Source organism: Argopecten irradians, chromosome 3 (assembly GCF_041381155.1).
Source record: "Argopecten irradians isolate NY chromosome 3, Ai_NY, whole genome shotgun sequence".
In the NCBI taxonomy this organism is placed as follows: Eukaryota; Metazoa; Mollusca; class Bivalvia; order Pectinida; family Pectinidae; genus Argopecten; species Argopecten irradians.
Window position 1 is genome coordinate 3,878,695 of NC_091136.1, and position 21,363 is coordinate 3,900,057.

Here is a 21,363-nt window from a genome sequence, read left to right on the forward strand (position 1 = left end):
ACTTTCAAGTAACTGGAAAAAGACATTCAATTGAGAACAAAACTTAAATATTTAATTCAAAGGTTCATGTTGAACTAATAATTCAAGATTTTTTTGTCTTTCATAAGTTAAAAACGTTCTGAATCAAGGATGTGTTGGAAAGATACTTATTCAGTAAGTATTACAATTAAAGGTGAATCATACTATGATATCTTATGATTTTAAAGTAAAGGATATATGCCATGCATTTTTGTTTAAGAAATTAAATTTGTAAAATATACAGATAAATGTAATTTGTGTTATTTTTATAACACTTTGTACCTCAAGATGAAATGATTTATTCAAGTCAGTGGTAAAAATGAATGCAAATGTGTCAAGTGTCTTAATTTAATGTTGTCGTCTGTTTCATACACTAATCGCAATGAATTCTGGCTTCGTCCCTTCGTCTGCTTACAACATTAGCAACGTCACCAAGGCGCTTGCAATCACATTTCTACTGTTAACTAATCACTCAAGATATAAAGAAAGCCAACATACAACGTTTTGACGCTCAGCGAAAAGGGATAAACGATAAAATTCGGTTTTAAGTTGAAAAGGGGTAATAATAAACAGATTCAATTGGCAAAACTGAAATAATTTCAACCAATGCTCTAAAACGAAACGAGTGTGCATCGTGATCTGGTGGTTAACCTTTTGTACTCTCAAAAATGCACGTTCATCCGTTGCTAGGGGGTTGCTACGAACGTTTCAATTATATCCCATCGTTTTATTCCTGGATTTTGAAATGCTAAATATCTCTCGATCAATCAGCTATCATATTGATATACATTTTCGATACAACAAGGGTTTTTTTCCATTTATGAGATATGTCCATAGGTTAATGCAGTGAACAGGACAACTTTTATTTGTTTTTTCCTAAATCTGCTATAATCTATGACGACTACACACATAGTTTTTTAGTTTTTTTTCAAAACTTTCCTTCCTTACAGTTGTTCACAAATATAAGAAAATTCATTTCCACAGTAGCCTCCCTTAAATGTGTTGTCTACGACTCTCAGGCAATATCCGGACCCTCGCTGATCAAAGTAACAACTGTTTCCATTTGACCAGTAGCATTGGCCGTCCTCACCAAAGTGGCCTCCTAGCCAACAACCTAAATATGAAGAGCATTATTAAAGAACTTCATTATTACAAGGTACAGAACATCGTTATTATAAGGTAAATAACATCATGATTATAAAGTAAAGAACATCGTTATTATAAGGTATATAACTTCGTTACTATAAGGTATAGAACATCGTTATTATAAGGTAAATAACATCATGATTATAAAGTATAGAACATCGTTATTATAAGGTAAATAACATCATGATTATAAAGTATAGAACATCGTTATTTTAAGGTATTATAACATCGTTTTTATAAGGTAAATAACATTGTTATTATAAGGTAAAGAACATTCGTTATTAAAGGTATGAGAACATCGTTATTATAAGGTATATAAACATCGTTATATTATAAGGTATATGAACATCGTATATTATAAGGTAATAGAACATCGTTATTATTAGGTAAAATAAACATTGTTATTATAAGGTATATAACATCGTTATTATAAGGTATAGAACATCGTTATTATAAGGCATAGAAATCGTTATTATAAGGTATAGAAACATCGTTATTATAAGGTAAAGAACATCGTTATTTATAAGGTATAATAACATCGTTATTATAAAGTAAATAACATCGTTATTATATAAGGTATATAAAATCGTTATTATAAGGTATCGTTTTTATATGGTAACAACATCGTTATTATAAGGTATAGAACATCGTTATTATAAGGTAAATAACATCGTTATTATAAGGTATATAACATCGTTATTATAAGGTAAATAACATCGTTATTATAAGGTATATAATATCGTTATTATAAGGTATAGAACATCGTTATTATAAGGTATATAACATCGTTATTATAAGGTATAGAACATCGTTATTATAAGGGTATAGAACATCGTTACTTATAAGGTTAAATAACATTCGTTATTATAAGGTATATAACATCGTTATTATAAGGTAAATAACATCGTTAATTATTATAAGGTATTATAACATCGTTTATTATTAAGGTATTATAACATCGTTATTATAAGGTATATAACATCGTTATTTATAAGGTATAGAACATCGTTATTATAAGGTATATAACATCGTTATTATAAGGTACATAACATCGTTATTATAAGGTAAATAACATCGTTATTATAAGGTATAGAACATCGTTATTATAAGGTAAATAACATCGTTATTATAAGGTAAATAACATCGTTATTATAAGGTATATAACATCGTTATTATAAGGTATAGAACATCGTTATTATAAGGTATAGAACATCGTTATTATAAGGTATATAACATCGTTATTATAAGGTATAGAACATCGTTATTATAAGGTAATAGAACATCGTTATTATAAGGTATATAACATCGTTATTATAAGGTATAGAACATCGTTTTCTATTTATAATAAGGTAAAGAACATTGTTATTATAAGGTATATAATTATCGTTATTTATAAGGTATAGTACATCGTTATTATAAGGTATAGAACATCGTTATTATAAGGTAAATAACATCGTTATTATAAGGTATATAACATCGTTATTATAAGGTAAAGAACATTGTTATTTTAAGGTATATAACATCGTTATTATAAGGTATATAACATCGTTATTATAAGGTAAAGAACATCGTTATTATAAGGTAAATAACATTGTTATTATAAGGTATATAACATCGTTATTATAAGGTAAATGAACATTGTTATTATAAGGTATATAATGCATCGTTATTATAAGGTAAATAACTCTTGTTATGTTAAGGTATATAACATCGTTATATAAGGTATAGAGAACATCGTTATTATACAGAGTAAATAACATTGTTATTATAAGGTATAGAACATCGTTTAATCTGATGCGTATAGAACATTCGTTATTAATAAGGTATAGAACATCGTTATTATAGGTAATAACATTCGTTATTATAAGGTATGGAAACATCGTTATTATAAGGTTAAATAACATCGTTCTTATAAGGTATTATAACATCGTTAATTTTTCATTATAGGTTATTATAAGGTTAACATCGTTATTATAAGGTATATAACATCGTTAGTAATTAAGGTATCATAACATCGTTATTATAAGGTTAAATTACATCGGTATTATACAGTATATAACATCGTTATTATAAGGGATATAGATACATCGTTATTATAAGGTAAATACACATCGTTATTTTAAGGATTAATATAACATCGTTATTATAAGGTATATATACATCGTTATTATTAGGGATATATAACATCGTTATTATAAGATAAATAACATCGTTATTATAAGGATATACAACATCGTTTATTATAGGAGGCGTTATTCATAACATCGTTACGTTATTATAAGGTATATACACATCTGTTATTATAAGGATATATAACATCGTTATTATAAGGAATATATAACATCGTTATTATAAGGTATAATACACATCGTTATTATATAGGTAAATAACATTGTTATTATAAGGTATATAACATCGTTATTCGAGGTATTAGAACATCGTTATTCATAAGGTAAATAACATCGTTATTATAAGGTATAATAACATCGTTATTATAAGGATATATAAACATCGTTATTATAAGATATTACACATCGTTATTATAAGGATGAATAAACATCGTTATTATAAGGTAAATACACATCGTTATTTATCAGGTATATCGTTTATTATAAGGTATATACACATCGTTATTATATAATCGGTATATAATACACTCGTTATTATAAAGGTATATAACATTCGTTATTATAAGGTATATAACATCGTTATTATAAGGTAAATACACATCGTTATTATAAGGTATATACACATCGTTATTATAAGGTAAAATGGAACAAATTCGTTATTATAAGGTATAATAACCATCGTTATTATAGGGTATAGAACATCGTTATTTATAAGGTATATACATCGTTATTATAAGTATTAACATCGTTATTATAAGGTATATAACATCGTTATTATAAGGATAATACACATCGTTATTATAAGGTATAGAACATCGTTATTATAAGGTATATACACAATCGTCTATTATAAGGTATAGATAACATAAGGTAAAGACATTAGTTCTTTTAAGGTATATAACATCGTTATTATATAGGTATCTAATAACATTCGTTATTATAAGGTATAGAACATCGTTATTATAAGGATAAATACACATTGTTATTTTATTATTTAAGGTATATACACATCGTTATTATAAGGTAATATACAATCGTTATTAATAAATAGGTATATAGAACACATCGTTATTATAAGGTAAATAACATTGTTATTATAAGGTATATATCATCGTTATTATAAGGTAGGTATGAACATCGTTATTATAAGGTATAGATATACATCGTTATTTATAAGGTAATATAACATCGTTATTATTAGGTATTATAACATCGTCTTATAAGGTATATACACATCGTTATTATATAGGTGGAATAGAAATCGTTATTATAAGGTAAATAACATTGTTATTATAAGGTATATAACATCGTTATTATAAGGTAAATAACATCGTTATTATAAGGTATATAACATCGTTATTATAAGGTATAGAACATCGTTATTATAAGGTATATAACATCGTTATTATAAGGTATATAACATCGTTATTACTAAGTTATATAATATATTATAAGGTTATATAACATCTGTTATTATAAGGTATGGTAACACACGTTATAAAGGGAAATACACATCGTTATTAAGGTAAAATATTACATCGTTATTATAAGGTATAATAACATCTATTTTATTATAAGGTAAATAACATTGTTATTTTAAAGTATATAACATCGTTATTATAGGCTTAGAAACATCGTTATAATAAGGTATAATAACATTGTATATTATAAGGTATATAACATCGTTTTTATAAGGTACAATAACATTGTTATTATAAGTTATATAACATCGTTATTATAAGGTAAATAACATTGTTATTATAGGTAATAGATACACCATCGTTATTATAAGGTATAGAACATCGTTATTATTAAGGTATTAGAACATCCGTTTATGATATGGCTTATTACATCGGTATTCATAAAGATATATAACATCGTTATTATAGGTAAATCGTTACGTAATAAGGTAAATACACATCTTTATTATAAGGTATAATAACATTGTTATTTTATAACGCGGTATAATAACATTCGTTATTATTAAGGATATTGACACATCGTTATTATAAGGTAAATAAACTATCGTTATTTAAAGGTATATAACATCGTTATTATAAGGTAAATAACATCGTTATTATAGGTTATTACACATCGTTATTATTAAGGTATAAATAACATCGTTATTACTAGGTATATAAAACATCGTTATTATAAGGATAAACTTCGTTTATTATTAAGGTATATAACATCGTTATTATAATAGGTATGATAACATCGTTATTTTATATGGTATAGAATTATCGTTATTATAAGGTATGTAGTTAATATCGTTATTATAAGGGTATAGAATTACATCGTTATTATAAGTTATTAGAAATATCGTTATATATAAGGTAAATACATCATCGTTATTATCGTCAGCAATAAGGTATATAACATCGTTATTTATAAGGTATAGAACATCGTTATTATTAGGTATAATAACATCGTTATTATAAGGTATATAACCATTGTTTTTATAAGGTATAGAACATCGTTATTATTAAGGTACTAGAAACATCGTTATTATAAGGTATCGAACATCGTTATTATAAGGTATATACTTTTCGTTTTTATGAAGGTATATAACATTGACGTTAAGTATATGAGATAACAGCAGTTATGTATAAGGTAATAGGAACATTGTTTAGTATAAGGAAAGATATATTGTTAGTACCCAGGTAAGGAGAATATTATTGGATATGGCTTATACCATGATGAGCATTCTAAGACTATAGAAAGTTAACCAAAATAAGGTAATAACAATCGGTATCATACGATTTACGACTCATCGTTATGATAGGGATAATACAACATCGTTATTATAAGGGAAATAGAACATTGTTTACTATTTAGCGTATATACACATCGTTATTATAATTTATACACATCGTTATTAATAAGGAAATATAAATCATATCAGGATTAATACACATTGTTATTATAGATAATAACACAATCGTTTGTTATAGGGAAAATGCCACATCGTTTAGAAAATGTGATATTATATCATCGGTTTTAATAGGGAAGGTACTAGAACATCGTTTTATAGATATGTGTTTTATACACATCGTTATTTATAAGGGAAACTACACATCGATTATTTAAAGGATAATACCACATCGTTTATTATAGGGATAATAGTCATCGTGTTATGATCATTGCTCACAAGCACATGATATTATTATCAAATTGGTAACCGACATCGCGTATAAAATTCTTCTATAACATCTGCGAGTATTAGTCATATCTTATCTGTTTACTATCAGGTCTCGATACCACAGGGGTTATTATCACTAGGTAATACAAATCCTTATTAGAGAGGGGAAACAGGTTAATCGTTGATCTATAATCGGTATTACAGCTCATCGAGATATTATAACGGTTATATGCTATGACTGTATTAATTTGAGTTGTGTCGCACTTTTCAGCGTTATCAAGGATGTCTGAAATAATAGCACTTTTTTGTTATTTTAAGCTGACCTGCACATTCAAAATTTTCTATGGCATTCCAAGGGCGTTATACGATTGTGATACTTATCGTTATGATATAAGGGATGATGTTTCTAATATCATCGTTATTAAACAGGTATATGTTGCATCGTTTTTATAAGTTATAGTAATCAGCGTTATTATAAGGTTAAAATAAAATGTGTTATTATTAAGGTATTAATACATCGTTTGTATAAGGTTTAGAAACTTCGTCTATTAATGAAGGTAAATAACATTGTTATTTTCCTTGTATCTGAACATCGTGAATTTTATATGGTAATAGAACATTCGTTGTTATATTAAGAAGGATAGATACATTGTTATTATTAGTATATAAAATCGTTATTATAAATGTAGAGAACATCGTTATTATACGGTATTTAGTACATTCGTTATTATATAGGTAGACAGAACATTGTTATTATAAGGTAGTAATAACATCTGTTATTATAAGGTAAATTAACATCGTTATTATAAGTTATATAACATCGTTATGATAAGGTCATTAGAACATCGTTAATTATAAGGGTTATAGAACTATCGTTATGGAATAAGGTAAATAGACATGTTATTATAAGGTATATAACATGCGTTATTGTAAGGTTAAAGAACATTGTTATTTAATAACGTATATAACATCGTTATTATAATAGTTATAAGGTAAGAATCGTTATTATAAGGTATAATAACATCGTTATTATAAAGGTATACAAACATCGTTATTATATAAGGTATAGAACATCGTTATTATAAGGTAAAATAACATTTGTATTCATACGGTATATAACATCGTTATTTATATCGGTATATAAACATCGTTATTTATAAGGTATAGAACATTGTTAGTTATAAGGTATATAACATCGTTATTATAAGGTAAATAACATCGTTATTAATAAGGTAAATAACATTGTTATTATAAGGTATATTAAACATCGTTATGTTTAAGGCTCATAGAAATTGTTATTATATGGTATAGAAGCATCGTTATTATAAGGTATATAGAACATCGTTTATTTTAAAGGTATGAGAACATCGTTATTATAAGGTATATTACATCGGTATTTATAAGGTATAATAAACTTCGTTATTTTTTAAGGTATATAACATCGTTCTGTAAGGTTATAGAACATCGTTATTATAAGGTACCTAGAACTTCGTTATTATTTATGGTAAATAACATTGTTATTTTAAGGTATATAACATCGTTATTATAAGGTAAATAACATTGTTATTATAAGGTATATAACATCGTTATTATAAGGTATAGAACATCGTTATTATAAGGTATAGAACATCGTTATTATAAGGTATATAACATCGTTATTATAAGGTATATAACATCGTTATTATAAGGTATAGAACATCGTTATTATAAGGTAAATAACATCGTTATTATAAGGTATAGAACATCGTTATTATAAGGTATAGAACATCGTTATTATAAGGTATATAAACATCGTTATTATAAGGTATAGTAATCGTTATTAATATGGTAAGATTACAATTGTTATTATATGGTATATAACATCGGTATTATAAGGTAAAAGAACATATTATTATAAGGTAAAGAACTTATCGTTATTATAAGGTATAGAAACATCGTTATTTATAAGGTATATTACATCGTTATTATAAGGTATAGAACATCGTTATTTTAGGTATAGAATCACGTTTTTATAGGTAAATGTAACATCATTATTATAAGGTATAGAACTATCGTATTTAAGGTATAGAACATCGATTATTAAAAGGTATATATCACATCGTTTATTATAAGGTATAGAACATCGTTATATTAAGCGTTATATTAAACATCGTTATTATAAGGTTTAGATAACATTGTTATTATAAGGTTAAATAAACATTGTTATTATAAGGTATATAACATCGTTAGTATATAAGGTAATAAGAACATCGTTATGTATTATAAGAGCTTTATATAGGATAACATCGCAATCTAATTATAAAGGTATATAACATCGATTATATCCTTCGGTTTCGTTAGAAATTATATACACATCGTTATTATAGGATAATTCACATCGTTATTATAGGTATAATACACATTGTTACTATAGGGTATATACACATCGTTATTATAGGTAAATACACATCGTTATTGTAGGGATAATATCCAATATTTTTATAGGATAATACACATCGTTACTATGGTGATAATAGCGTTATTTAATGGGGAAATGCACATCGTTTTAATAGGATATAGGTATAGGATATACATTCGTTATTATTCTACAGTTACTTAGTGAATATAACATCGTTATTATAATGGTTAATACAACTCGTCGTTTATTGGGAAAGCTATTCATCCGTTATTATAGGGGAATAATACACATCGTTATCATTATTAGATATGTCATTACATACATCCTTAATATAACATACACGTTTTTATAGGATATTCGTTAATACACGGCGATATTCACACGTTATTACGAGGATAAGCACATCGTTTATAGGATAATACACATCGTTTATTATAAGGATATATACACATCGTTATTTATAAGGTAATATAACATTGTTATTTAGGTTATATATAATACACATCGTTTATTATAAGGATAATACACATCGTTATTATAAGGATAATAACAATCGTTTTTTATAGGAAATACACATCGGTTATTATAGGATAATACACATCGTTTTATAGGATAATACACATCGTTATTTATAGGGAAATACACTTCGTTATTATAGGATAATACACATCGTTATTATCAGGGAAAATACACATCGGTATAATTGGATAATACTCCCGTTATTATAGGGAAATACATATCGTTATTATAGGATAATACACCATCGTTAATAAGATCAATATCACATCGTTATTATAAGGATAATAATACACATCGTTATTATAAGGGAAATACACATCGTTATTATAGGATAATAGAACATCGTTATTATAAGGGAATAAATACACATCGTTATTACCGTGAAATAGGTATTACAGACATACATCGTTATTATAGGATAATACACATCGTTATTATAGGGATAATACTCATATGTTATTCATAAGGATTAATACACATCGTTATTATAGGATAATACACATCGTTTATTAAAGGGAAATACACATCGTTATTATAGGATAATACACAACGTTATAATATAGGATATTTACACATATTATTATAGGGAAAATACACATCGTTATATATTTGGATAATACACACCGTATTATAGGGAAAAATACAACATCGTTATCACAATAGGATATTACACCATCGTATACTTATAGGAATTATTACACATCGTTATTATAGGATAATACACATCGTTATTATAGGGAAATACACATTGTTACTATAGGGTAATACACATCGTTATTATAGGGAAATACACATCGTTATTGTAGGGAAATATACATCTTTTTATAGGATAATACACATTGTTATTATAGGATAATACACATCGTTATTAAAGGGAAATGCATCGTTATTATAGGAGAAATACACATCGTTATAATAGGATAATACATACATCGTTAATTGTAGGGATTTACACATCGTTATTATAGGATAATACACATCGTTACTATGGGGAAATACACATCGTTATTATAGGATAATACACATCGTTATTATAGGGAAATACACATCGTTTTTATAGATAATACACATCGTTAATTATAGGGATTAATACACATCGTAAATACACATCGTTATTATAAGATAATACACATCGTTATTATAGGATAATACACATCGTATTATAGGATAATACACATCGTTATTATAAGATAATACACATCGTTATTATAGGATAATACACATCGTATTATAGGATAATACACATCGTTATTATAGGATAATGCAAATCGTTATTTTTGCTTTCTGTTCAGAATTGATAGAAAAATAGCAATCATACGGGAAATTGTTTAAGGATTAAAGTATCTTTCTAGCAGTAAATGAAACAATATTGATACGTTACTGAACTTTATCCTTCGATAAAACCACATCATTTTTATACTAGCCTAATATTCACTATAAACACACAGTTCCGATGAAAAACGAGTTTCGAATGAAATAATTTCGATTATTGATGTCTCGCAGTACTGTTGTCGATTGGGTCTATGCGTTAAAATGAGTGTGCATGTGTACATCTTGTTTTATAGAAGATAGAAGTTGATCTCAAGGTGGTCTACTCTCATATTAAGACCCACTATATCGCCTTTTTATTTGTTTACTTGTTACAGTATTGGTGACGCTAGATCCTAACGTTTAACAACTGTATGAAAAAATCAACGTGATTAAGAAATCGAAACTTTCATATATAGACCTTGATACATTGTATTATATTGAGTAGTGTAAGCTACAATTATCTACTTACTTTCACCAGTAGGACAAAGCATTGCAGCAATACCCCTTTTGTGTGCAGTATCTGTAATGAAGAGGCGGCGAGAGGTACCCGGGCAGGCTGTGGTATAGACCGAGTTCCAGATATCACTTCCACCCAGGTATAAACAAAGGCCCGATGTTAATGTGTACGGGTACACACAGGCATTCGCTAAAATAGAAACAATCATATAATAACCCAGGAATAAGTCGTAAAATGCAGTAAAATACAAAGTTATGTGTTATGTGAATATGGCATGGCAAAGATGTTATGGCGAATAGCTGTTAGTTTTATGGTGAATAGTTGTAAGTTATGGTGAATAGTTGTTAGTTTTATGGTGAATAGTTGTAAGTTATGGTGAATAGTTGTTAGTTTTATGGTGAATAGTTGTAAGTTATGGTGAATAGTTGTTAGTTATGGTGAATAGTTGTAAGTTATGGTGAATAGTTGTTAGTTATGGTGAATAGTTGTAAGTTAAGGTGAGCGGTTGTTAGTTATTGTGAATAGTTGTAAGTTATGAAGTATAGTTGTTAGTTAGTTTGATTACTTGTTAGTTATGGTGAAAAGTTGTTAGTTATGGTGAATAGTTGTTAGTTATGGTGAATAGTTGTTAGTTATGGTGAATAATTGTAAGTTATGGTGAATAGTTGTTAGTTATGGTGAATAGTTGTAAGTTATGGTGAATAGTTGTTAGTTATGGTGAATAGTTGTAAGTTATGGTGAATAGTTGTTAGTTATGGTGAATAGTTGTTAGTTATGGTGAATAGTTGTTAGTTATGGTGAATAGTTGTAAGTTATGGTGAATAGTTGTTAGTTATGGTGAATAGTTGTAAGTTATGGTGAATAGTTGTTGGTAATGGAGAAAAGTTTCAAATGTTTGTAAGCAGTGACAGAGTGACCTCGTCGGCATTGACGTGGTATGATCTAATACTGGATTACAGGCCACGTCATATAAAAAGGTTCCAAAAGCGTCATTTTGTAAATATATTTGTCTTTCAAAGGCATCGATTTTGTCTCACAGTCAGTATTCCGTCTTTTCATGTTACAAAGTTAACTTCCTTGCAGATAGGTATCGATTGTGATGTCATTGTTTTGTGAGCGTATGTCTGAAAAGTATGACGTTACGCTCACAAGCACATGATATTATAATCAATTCCTAACCGAAAGAGCAAATAACATACTTCTATAATCTGCGAATACAGCATATTTATCTTGCGTATCATCATTCTCGATACCACAGGGGTTATTATCACTGTCGTTATATCCGCCCTTGAATAGATAGAGAAACAGGTATATGTTGATCTTATGATATACATTAAAAGAGTTAAATAACGGTTAAATGCTATGACTGTGTTATTTTGAAGTTGTGTCGCACTTTTTGTGTAAATTTCAAAGGAAGTCTGAAATAATACGGGACTTTTTTGTTTGTTCTCCTGACCTGCCTTCAATTTTCTATGGCATGTTCCAAGGGCGGATATACCGATAGTGATACTTACCCATTGAGTATCGGGGATGATGTATCCTTTTTTAAAACAGACAATCTGGAAAACGTTTCGAAAAAAGGACTGCACCAGGTACGAACTCTGTAAGTATAATGTCAAATGTCCATATTACACTGTAATACTGGATCAAAGTTTGCGTCAAATAAAAGTCTGTTATAAAGCAATTTTGATAAATATGTTTGCATGTTACAGAAGAAACCTGCTTGCAGAGAGATATCAATTGTGAAGTCGTTGTTTTATGAACAGGCCTCACGTCGTTTTCTCTAAAAGGTACGACTTTACGCTCGCAAACACATAACATCACAATCAATACCTAACGGCAAGGGCAAATAATTAATTTATTATGCGGAATATGCTGGTTTATATGAATAGGAAAAGTAATTATCTCCGATGGCCAACTGGGGAAAAAGTAGCATTACGGCGACCGGAAATGTTTCCCTCAATCTGTATCCGTAGTAAACTTACCTGTTGTCGTTGGAGCTGGAACTGTGGTTGTTTCTGCATCAGGTACGGACTCTGTAAGTATAATGTCAAATGTCCATATTATACTGTAATACTGGATCAAAGTTCATATAAAAGTTTCCAAAAAAGATCAATTTGATAGATATTTTGTTTCTCATTCAATATAAGACATATATTAAGAAGTATGAACTAGTGTATATGAATAGAACTAATAAATATTTCCGATGGACGCAACCAACTTGGCAAAAAGTAACATTCTGGCGACCGAAGCATTTTTCCATTTCAACTTTAATCTGTACTAAATTTACCTGTTGTCGTTGAAGTTGGAACTGTGGTTGTTTCTGCACCAGGTACGAACTCTGTAAGTATAATGTCAAATGTCCATATTATACTGTAATACTGGATCAAAAATCACGTCAAATAAAAGTCGGTTATAAAGCAATTTTGATAAATACATTTGTCTATGAAAGGCCTCAATTTTGTATCACATTCAGTATTCCGTCTTTGCATGTTACAGAAGAAACCTGCTTGCAGAGAGATATCAATTGCGAAGTCGTTGTTTTATGAACAAGCCTCATGTCGTTTTCTCTAAAAGGTACGACTTTACGCTCGCACACTCATGACATCACAATCCTGCCTAATGGCAAGGGCAAATAATTCAATTATTATGCAGAATATACGGGTTTATATGAATAGGAAAAGTAATTATCTCCGATGGGCAACTGGGGAAAAAGTAGCATTACGGCGACCGAAAATGTTTCCCTCAATCTGTATCCGTAGTAAACTTACCTGTTGTCGTTGGAGTTGAAACTGTGGTTGTTTCTGCATCAGGTACGGACTCTGTAAGTATAATGTCAAATGTCCATATTATACTGTAATACTGGATCAAAGTTCATATAAAAGTTTCCAAAAAAGATCAATTTGATAGATATTTTGTTTCTCATTCAATATAAGACATATATTAAGAAGTATAAACTAGTGTATGTGAATAGAACTTATAAATATCTCCGATGGACTCTTCAATTTCATGCAACCAACTGGACAAAAAGTAACATTCTGGCGACCGAAGCATTTTTCCATTTAAACTTTAATCTGTACTGAATTTACCTGTTGTCGTTGGAGTTGGAACTGAGGTTGATTCGGCACCAGGTACGGGCTCTGTAAGTATAACGTGAACTATCAAAAATATTATATTTGTTAAATATAGATATATACGTTAAAGAGTTTCATTACTTACTTTATATTTGCTGGCAGCACAAAATACACACACACACAACACACACGCTTACACACATATATATATGCAAGTATTGTTCAGTATTGACTGGTGACTCATAGGTGATCTAGTATGTTGTGTGAGAATGACCTGGTAGGGTGTGTTGCTCGGTGTCTTCGGCAACATGCTTCAGTGATATAGCACTGTAAAAAGGCAACAGTACCACTATACAATAAAACACAACGCGAACATACCGCAGTCTCACAAAATACGCATCTCTGACTTGTCTCACCCTACGCATAGTTTTACATAGGAGGTTAGGCCGTCCTTACATGACCCTGGCTGGTAATCAAACAAATCACTGTTAAGTACCTACCGATACATGCAGCATTCCCGGCACTAAGTACCACGCATGCGTGGTAATTTGGACATGTGGTCTTCTGACAGTTACCTGGCTTATAACAAAAATATAGAAATTAGAATCGTTCATAATGATGCATTTAAATTCTGATTTAATAAAAGCTTTGTTTTACGTTAAATGGTCATGAAATGCATGTGGATGTGGCAAAACAGCTTCTAATTAATTTCTTAATCCATCAGAATGTCTACATAACTTCATGACTGTCTGAAAATAAGTAACTTATTTATGCTTAAATAAAAAATGTTACTAGTATCGCCCCTTCTTTTTTAAATTTATTTTTACATTTTGTATGTTACGTTTGATTCGTAGTTACCATAGGTGTCGGGAATGGAGTATCTTTCATATCCTTGAATACATTGCCAATTTTGTCTGTCAGTGATGTTGCCGTCTGAGTAGTTTCGGTGTTGAGTTCACAGTTAAGATGCCCCAGGTCATAGTTGATACTCTGGCATTCCCGTGATACCATACACCGGGAAATACATTGCTGGTAACCGAACGGACTCAAAGTAATGTAACCGGAACCGGAAAGGTATTTATTACTGAAAGAATTCGTCCTCATATCATGGCAATTTTCAGCTAATATGCATACCGCTGTAATAGAAAAACATAAAATATCCACAGTGGAGAAACCGTCCTAAATCCCACCACTTTGTATTTAATCTAAATAAAGGCATAGTTAATGTCCTAGTCAATATTGATTGTTTCCGACGATTTATTTTATTTTCTTAATTTATTTATTTATTTATTTATTTTTTTTTTGGGGGGGGGGGGGGTTACATAATGCGGTGAGTAAAATATCAAGAGTAAGTATGTAGGGATTAATGATATATCATGTAGTACACATAGTTATATTATGTTACTTGAATATTATTTCAATGTGCTTTTATATAATAACAAAAGATAAATATATAGATAATGTATAATATAAATAACATTAATTGTTACACCGATGACGTATTGTATATCCAATATTGTCAACCCATTTCACGTTCTGTGTGGACATATAACCGGTTTTTATATTAACTAACCATTAAATCTTTATTTGATTAAATTCATCTCTTCCCCTTTAATATATAGGTAATATATTCTGTATAAATAGAATACCATTTTATGCAGTACTGAATACAGTATAATATACTAATAATGAGATGATAGATGAAAATATCGCTATGACGTGTGGTAAGGTATGGTACCAGATATGTAAAAAAAGAAAAACTATCAATAATTTAAAACATTTTAGTTACTACATGCATTATATATTAGGTTTGCATTGCTATTTATATACAATCAATAAAAAAGTGGATGTGGCGCAGTGGTAGAAGGCGCAGGCATGTTTGGCTAGGCGATTGGGTGCCGTAGATCGCGAGTTCGAGGACCAGATAGGGCATGAGTCAATTATTAGAGTCAATAATTTGTCATGCTTTGTTAAATTGTGTTTCTATGATATTTTAATGAGGAAAAACGGTATAAAGCTAGTATATTAATAATCCGAAATAAAAGGCCAAAATAAATAAATTCAAAGTAAAATCAAAATCATTTCTATGGAATATATATTCAGCCACTATAGGGCCTTCTTCAGTCCGAAATAACACTAACACAACGTGTTCGTCTACATGTTTGTTTACATCTATTGTGTGCAGGTACGAAATGTCTCTGAAATGTCTATGATATTTTGTACAAGCAATAATAATAGTCATAAATAGATCAGATAATTATTTGGAAAAGAAATATATTTTTAACATTCCTGACAGAAGTGTGACATGATTCCATTACAGTAAACCTTTATAGCGTATCACTTCTGGAAATCTACTTTTCCTACAATATGATGAGATATATCATTGTACATTTTACCACACGGTAGATCTAATAATCTTTGTCTCTGGACGTCTTAAACTAACAGATAATGACATTATATTGAAAATTACTTTTCTGCTTTATAAACACTTTATCAACAAAAAAGCATGATGACCCAAATTAAAATATAAAAATAAAAATCACGATAACTTCACATTCTCTTTCACTTAACCAATTTAAGTTGTGCCCAAGTCTTTTATCGATAGCCCTTTCTGACACCATAGCAGTTTCTAGGACGGACATTTAAGTGGAATGGTTTTGTAGATCTATCTATAACCGATCCAACCAATGTGAAACTGTATTGTGGTTCTTTGTATTAGCTGATTACTCCAAGATTGTTAAAATCAATAGACATGTAATGTTTATATATACATGGAAACAATCAACCTAATCGCTCAGACCTCAGACCTCATTATATTCTCCAGTCCAGGGAACCACCTTTACAATATCCAGACAAACGCTAATGTACAAAAAGTATGTAAAATGGCAAATCAGAATCACCATAGCCTAGCAGGGCGCATCGTCGTTCTTACTTGGATTCAAAAAGGGTCTCTGGTTTATGGTATATAAAGACTGATCGATATTACGTGAAGTCAGCTATGATTATCGCGTTGCCTACATGACGTTCTGCATTAAAAACTAGTTTAACAGGCTATTGCATAATTGTTGAATCTTCATTCATGATAGCAAGTACCAAAATATTGAATATGTAGCTGCATTATCAAGGACGAATTTTGCTTGCCCGGATTTGGGTTGAATTAGTTGAACGTCATATTAATAGCCATGGTCATGTAAGGACGTACAAAGTTGGTGGGGAAAGTCGGAATACACGGGAAAAAACCCCACCGACCAGCGGTCAGGACCTGGCAACTGCCGCACGTAGGATTCGAACTCGCGACCAAGAGGTGGAGGGCTTATGGTAATATTTCCAAAAAATCATTTCATTCAACAGTTAATTTATACATACGAATATGTAACATACATTTAACAGATTCAAAATGAAATACACACATATTGCATGTAAATTCTTTGTAAGTATATTCACATTCACATACTATCACGCCGTTGAAATTGAAACAAAGTAATCGATACAGAAGCTAAAAGGATTAGGCAGAATATGGATGAAAAGAAATATATACACAATAAGGAATCAATAAACTGACAATCTCCCCTCTCTTACATTAAAATGAAACTTGGACTAATTACGTAAAAATACAATAGTTATCACATTATGGTTATAGTTGTCGAGACATCTTAACCACTAGGCCATCGCGGTCCCTTTGCTTGCCCGGGGATACGTTACAATTTAGTAGTTGGCTTATTGACCAAACATATTGATATCTCGAAGAGGATTAAAGTAACAGGAAAATGGGTAACTGTTTATTCAGCTATTTCACGTACCATAACAAGTTACAATGCAAATCAAACTATATGATGTGTAAACAAAATGTTCCATGTTCAATATCTGATTTCATGTAAATCTACGTAACGTCAATTACGTCTATCATTAATAGGTAATGCTAACCTCCTTTTAATGCCAGTTAATGACACGTCATTGATTTGATGGACTTAAATACACATTCATAACACTATAGAATACAAACATGAAAACGATACATGATTAAGTTTAAACCCAGACTCGTTTTTACTTCCGCACCCCTTATAATCAATATATTAGTGAGCATCGCACGCCTTCTATTGCTTGTCGTATCTGCAAACTTAAGTCAAAATTAAGGTTTTCGCCTTATGTAGCTTAGATGAACAATTTTGACATAAGTCAGTTTTTAACTAACAGTGTTAGTTTGTTTCGAGAAACGAGTAAACCATATTATAAGATTGGAAGGAAAAACATTAAAAGTTAAGATTGCGAATAAAGGGATGATATGACTTATAACTGCCAAAAATAACTCGGTGTATGATTTTGTAAAGTCGAATCCGGTCAAACAAACACTACGTGTACCTGCATCATGAAATGGTTATTTGGTGAAGTAAATACTTTCCAAACCCTGTGGATATCTTTTCATGAAATGTACATTTTTTACATATTTTGTCAACATGAACAAGCTATCCAAAGTACGAGTCAACAACAATATCTAATGTTAGCCCCGATGCATACAAGTCTTTATCTTCTTTTAGTGATGTTTAAGTGCGCCGAAGATGTGAAATATAAACATGCAACATATCACTAGTTTAATCAGTGTACAATACCTTTAATACCGAGAAAATATCATGTCTTTGTCCGTTAGACAGCGAAATTATCGAATACAACGAAATCGGGATATTTGTACATTTCGCACCAATCTACAAAGCTCATCCTTCATACTATAGACAATAAGGCCGCTTATATTTTTAGATCCTGACGAAAGAAAATGTTTTGCGTAATTACGCAATTATTTCGGGGAATAACGCTAAAGTTTTGCGTAATAACGCGACATTTATTGTTGTTCTTCCAACAAAATAAGCGCATTGGCTTTCGTAATTTTCCAATAGAGGATGAATATTGTATAAAAAAAATTCCAGACACAGTCAAAAGATTGGAGCAAAATCATTGTAATTTGATCTTTTTGAGTCCTACTTTTTCAAGGATGTCTCATACTTATTTCTTTTATTTATTTAATTGCAGAAAATTCAGTATCAGTCGATCGAATACCAACTGATATGTTAGTGTTTTATGAAAGAAAAGTAAGAAGACAATATTTTTTCAATTTATGAATTGAAGCGGAAATCGGAGGAAACAAATGGCGTGATGATGTTAACACCGTTTTACCGAGTGATCAGATTAGCATACTCACAGTAGATTATGTATTTCTATTTAACTAAAATAATGAAATTTACAAATTTTCAATGATCTGTCATTTCAGCAGAGGGGTAAATCTAGTCAATTAACCATATAAGGCTTATTCTGTCAATTACAAGCTATACCTTAAATGTACTCTTTTGATCTTGCACATATAAGATTGCCTATCTACCGGAGGTTTAATTAATTTTAGTTTTATTTAAACCCATTGCAGCAAAAAGAGTCCATTTCCTTGAGGTTTTGTCTCCATCACTGGAATATAATTGTCTTTTTTATCATTTCAAGGAACTGCGAAACGTGGAGTATATGCGTAAAAGTACAATTTATGTCAGATCATATTTGTAAAAACACATGGCTAATGCCTAAACATTGCGGAGTACTTTACCAGAATAGACGTCATTTGCAGAGCCATGGTCTCAAGCTTTTGTCCTTTGATTTATTGTAATTGGCAGAGCAGAGCAGAGAGAGAGAGAGAGAGAGAGAGGGAGAGAGAGAGAGAGAGAGAGAGAGAGAGAGAGAGAGAGAGAGAGAGAGAGAGAGAGAGAGAGAGAGAGAGAGATAACATCTTATTGCACTAGAGCCAACAAATGGTCAACGAAAAATTAGCACCAAGTGGAATGTGATGTATTGCAACCATAAGATAAAGACACTGACTATCAGCATTGTAAATTAAATCATTCAGCACTAGGATAGCAGAACTTGTCCTTAAACGCAATGCAAATCTTCATTTACCCCTTTAATATTATTTATCTTGTGATTCTTCAGGGGGGTTCCTGATCCTTCTGTTCAAATAGAATATTTGCTCAATTCAGTACGAACCCATTCTAAGCATGCAGACGTAGACGACGTTAACGATGGTCCGACGGATACACTTCATCACATAATCCTATTGTCCTGTCGAATTAAACCGAGTTAAGTAATTTGAAATGGCTGTCGTACTGCTCGCTCCAGTCAAAACCTCGAAGTGTTAGCATCAAGGTAGGAGAATGGGAATCGGGATGAGCAAACTATGAAATGAACCATCTAATATGGATAATATGTACATTATCATTAAACTATTTGAATTTTCCTTTACGCAATGGGTTTGTGTGTAGTTTTTTTTGTTAACATCGCTAATATTTGCTTTTACTTAAGAGACGGATGTCGTTTAAACTTAGAATAATGCATTCTATTTTCTCTTTTGTTACCACAGTGAACTTCTATGCCATTCAACGCGTTACAAATAATCGTGTATTATGTTTCTGCCAATGAGTGTAAAAGTGTTTATTTTCACTTAAAATGATTTATTGTAGTCATGTCAACTTCTTTTTCCCTATAATTTATCAGTATGCTTAAGACACTTAGATTCAAGCCGCGGCTGACTCCTGCCGAACTTAACGCATTTACCGGAACAAAAGACTGAATCTTCGATTGATCAAATATACACTTCCTTGGGAAAATGTTATTCTTGATGGTTTAAAATATTTTAGGTATATAACGCAGGAATATGCGATGTTATATTATTCTACAAAATGATAAGGCCTATTCTAGTGTCGGTATAATCTTGAGTTTTAAATTGAAACTCGATATCACTTTATTTTCTAATTATTTATTTATCATTTATTAACTCTTGTTTTGCTTATACATCAAAACTGACAATGCGAGTTAAACAATCCTATTGAGATAATAAAAATCGATTAAGTGGTTTGCAGATGACATCCATGGGGAGTTTTAGAATTTCCGGTGTTGACCTATATGGCTATGTAAATGGACGAATCTTGTCAAATAGGTTTCTAATGTATATTTGATCGAATTTTTATCATTTTAGTAGAAATGTTGGAACTGTTTTGCAATCGCACTTTAACATTTCTTCCGACAGTAAACAGATCTTTTCATTCTTGTTCAATGGATATTTTCCTGAACCACGAAACGGTATCTCACTTCCACCGAGAGGAAGTCTAATGTAAGCAATAGGCAATTTTGTTTTAAACCAG

General features: G+C 30.0%; 1 protein-coding gene across 1 annotated transcript; it reads right to left on the reverse strand.

The window, feature by feature from the left end:
• Positions 1 to 862: 862 nt before the first annotated feature.
• LOC138317330 (uncharacterized) lies at positions 863 to 16,783 on the reverse strand. Its single transcript, XM_069258917.1, has 8 exons — positions 15,053 to 16,783; positions 14,695 to 14,773; positions 14,210 to 14,260; positions 13,892 to 13,942; positions 13,411 to 13,461; positions 13,106 to 13,156; positions 11,133 to 11,309; positions 863 to 1,132 (listed from the first exon to the last, which is right to left on the reverse strand). Exons 1-8 carry the CDS (start codon positions 15,296 to 15,298, stop codon positions 963 to 965), a joined length of 876 nt encoding a protein of 291 aa, XP_069115018.1. The 5' UTR covers positions 15,299 to 16,783; the 3' UTR covers positions 863 to 962.
• Positions 16,784 to 21,363: the final 4,580 nt, after the last annotated feature.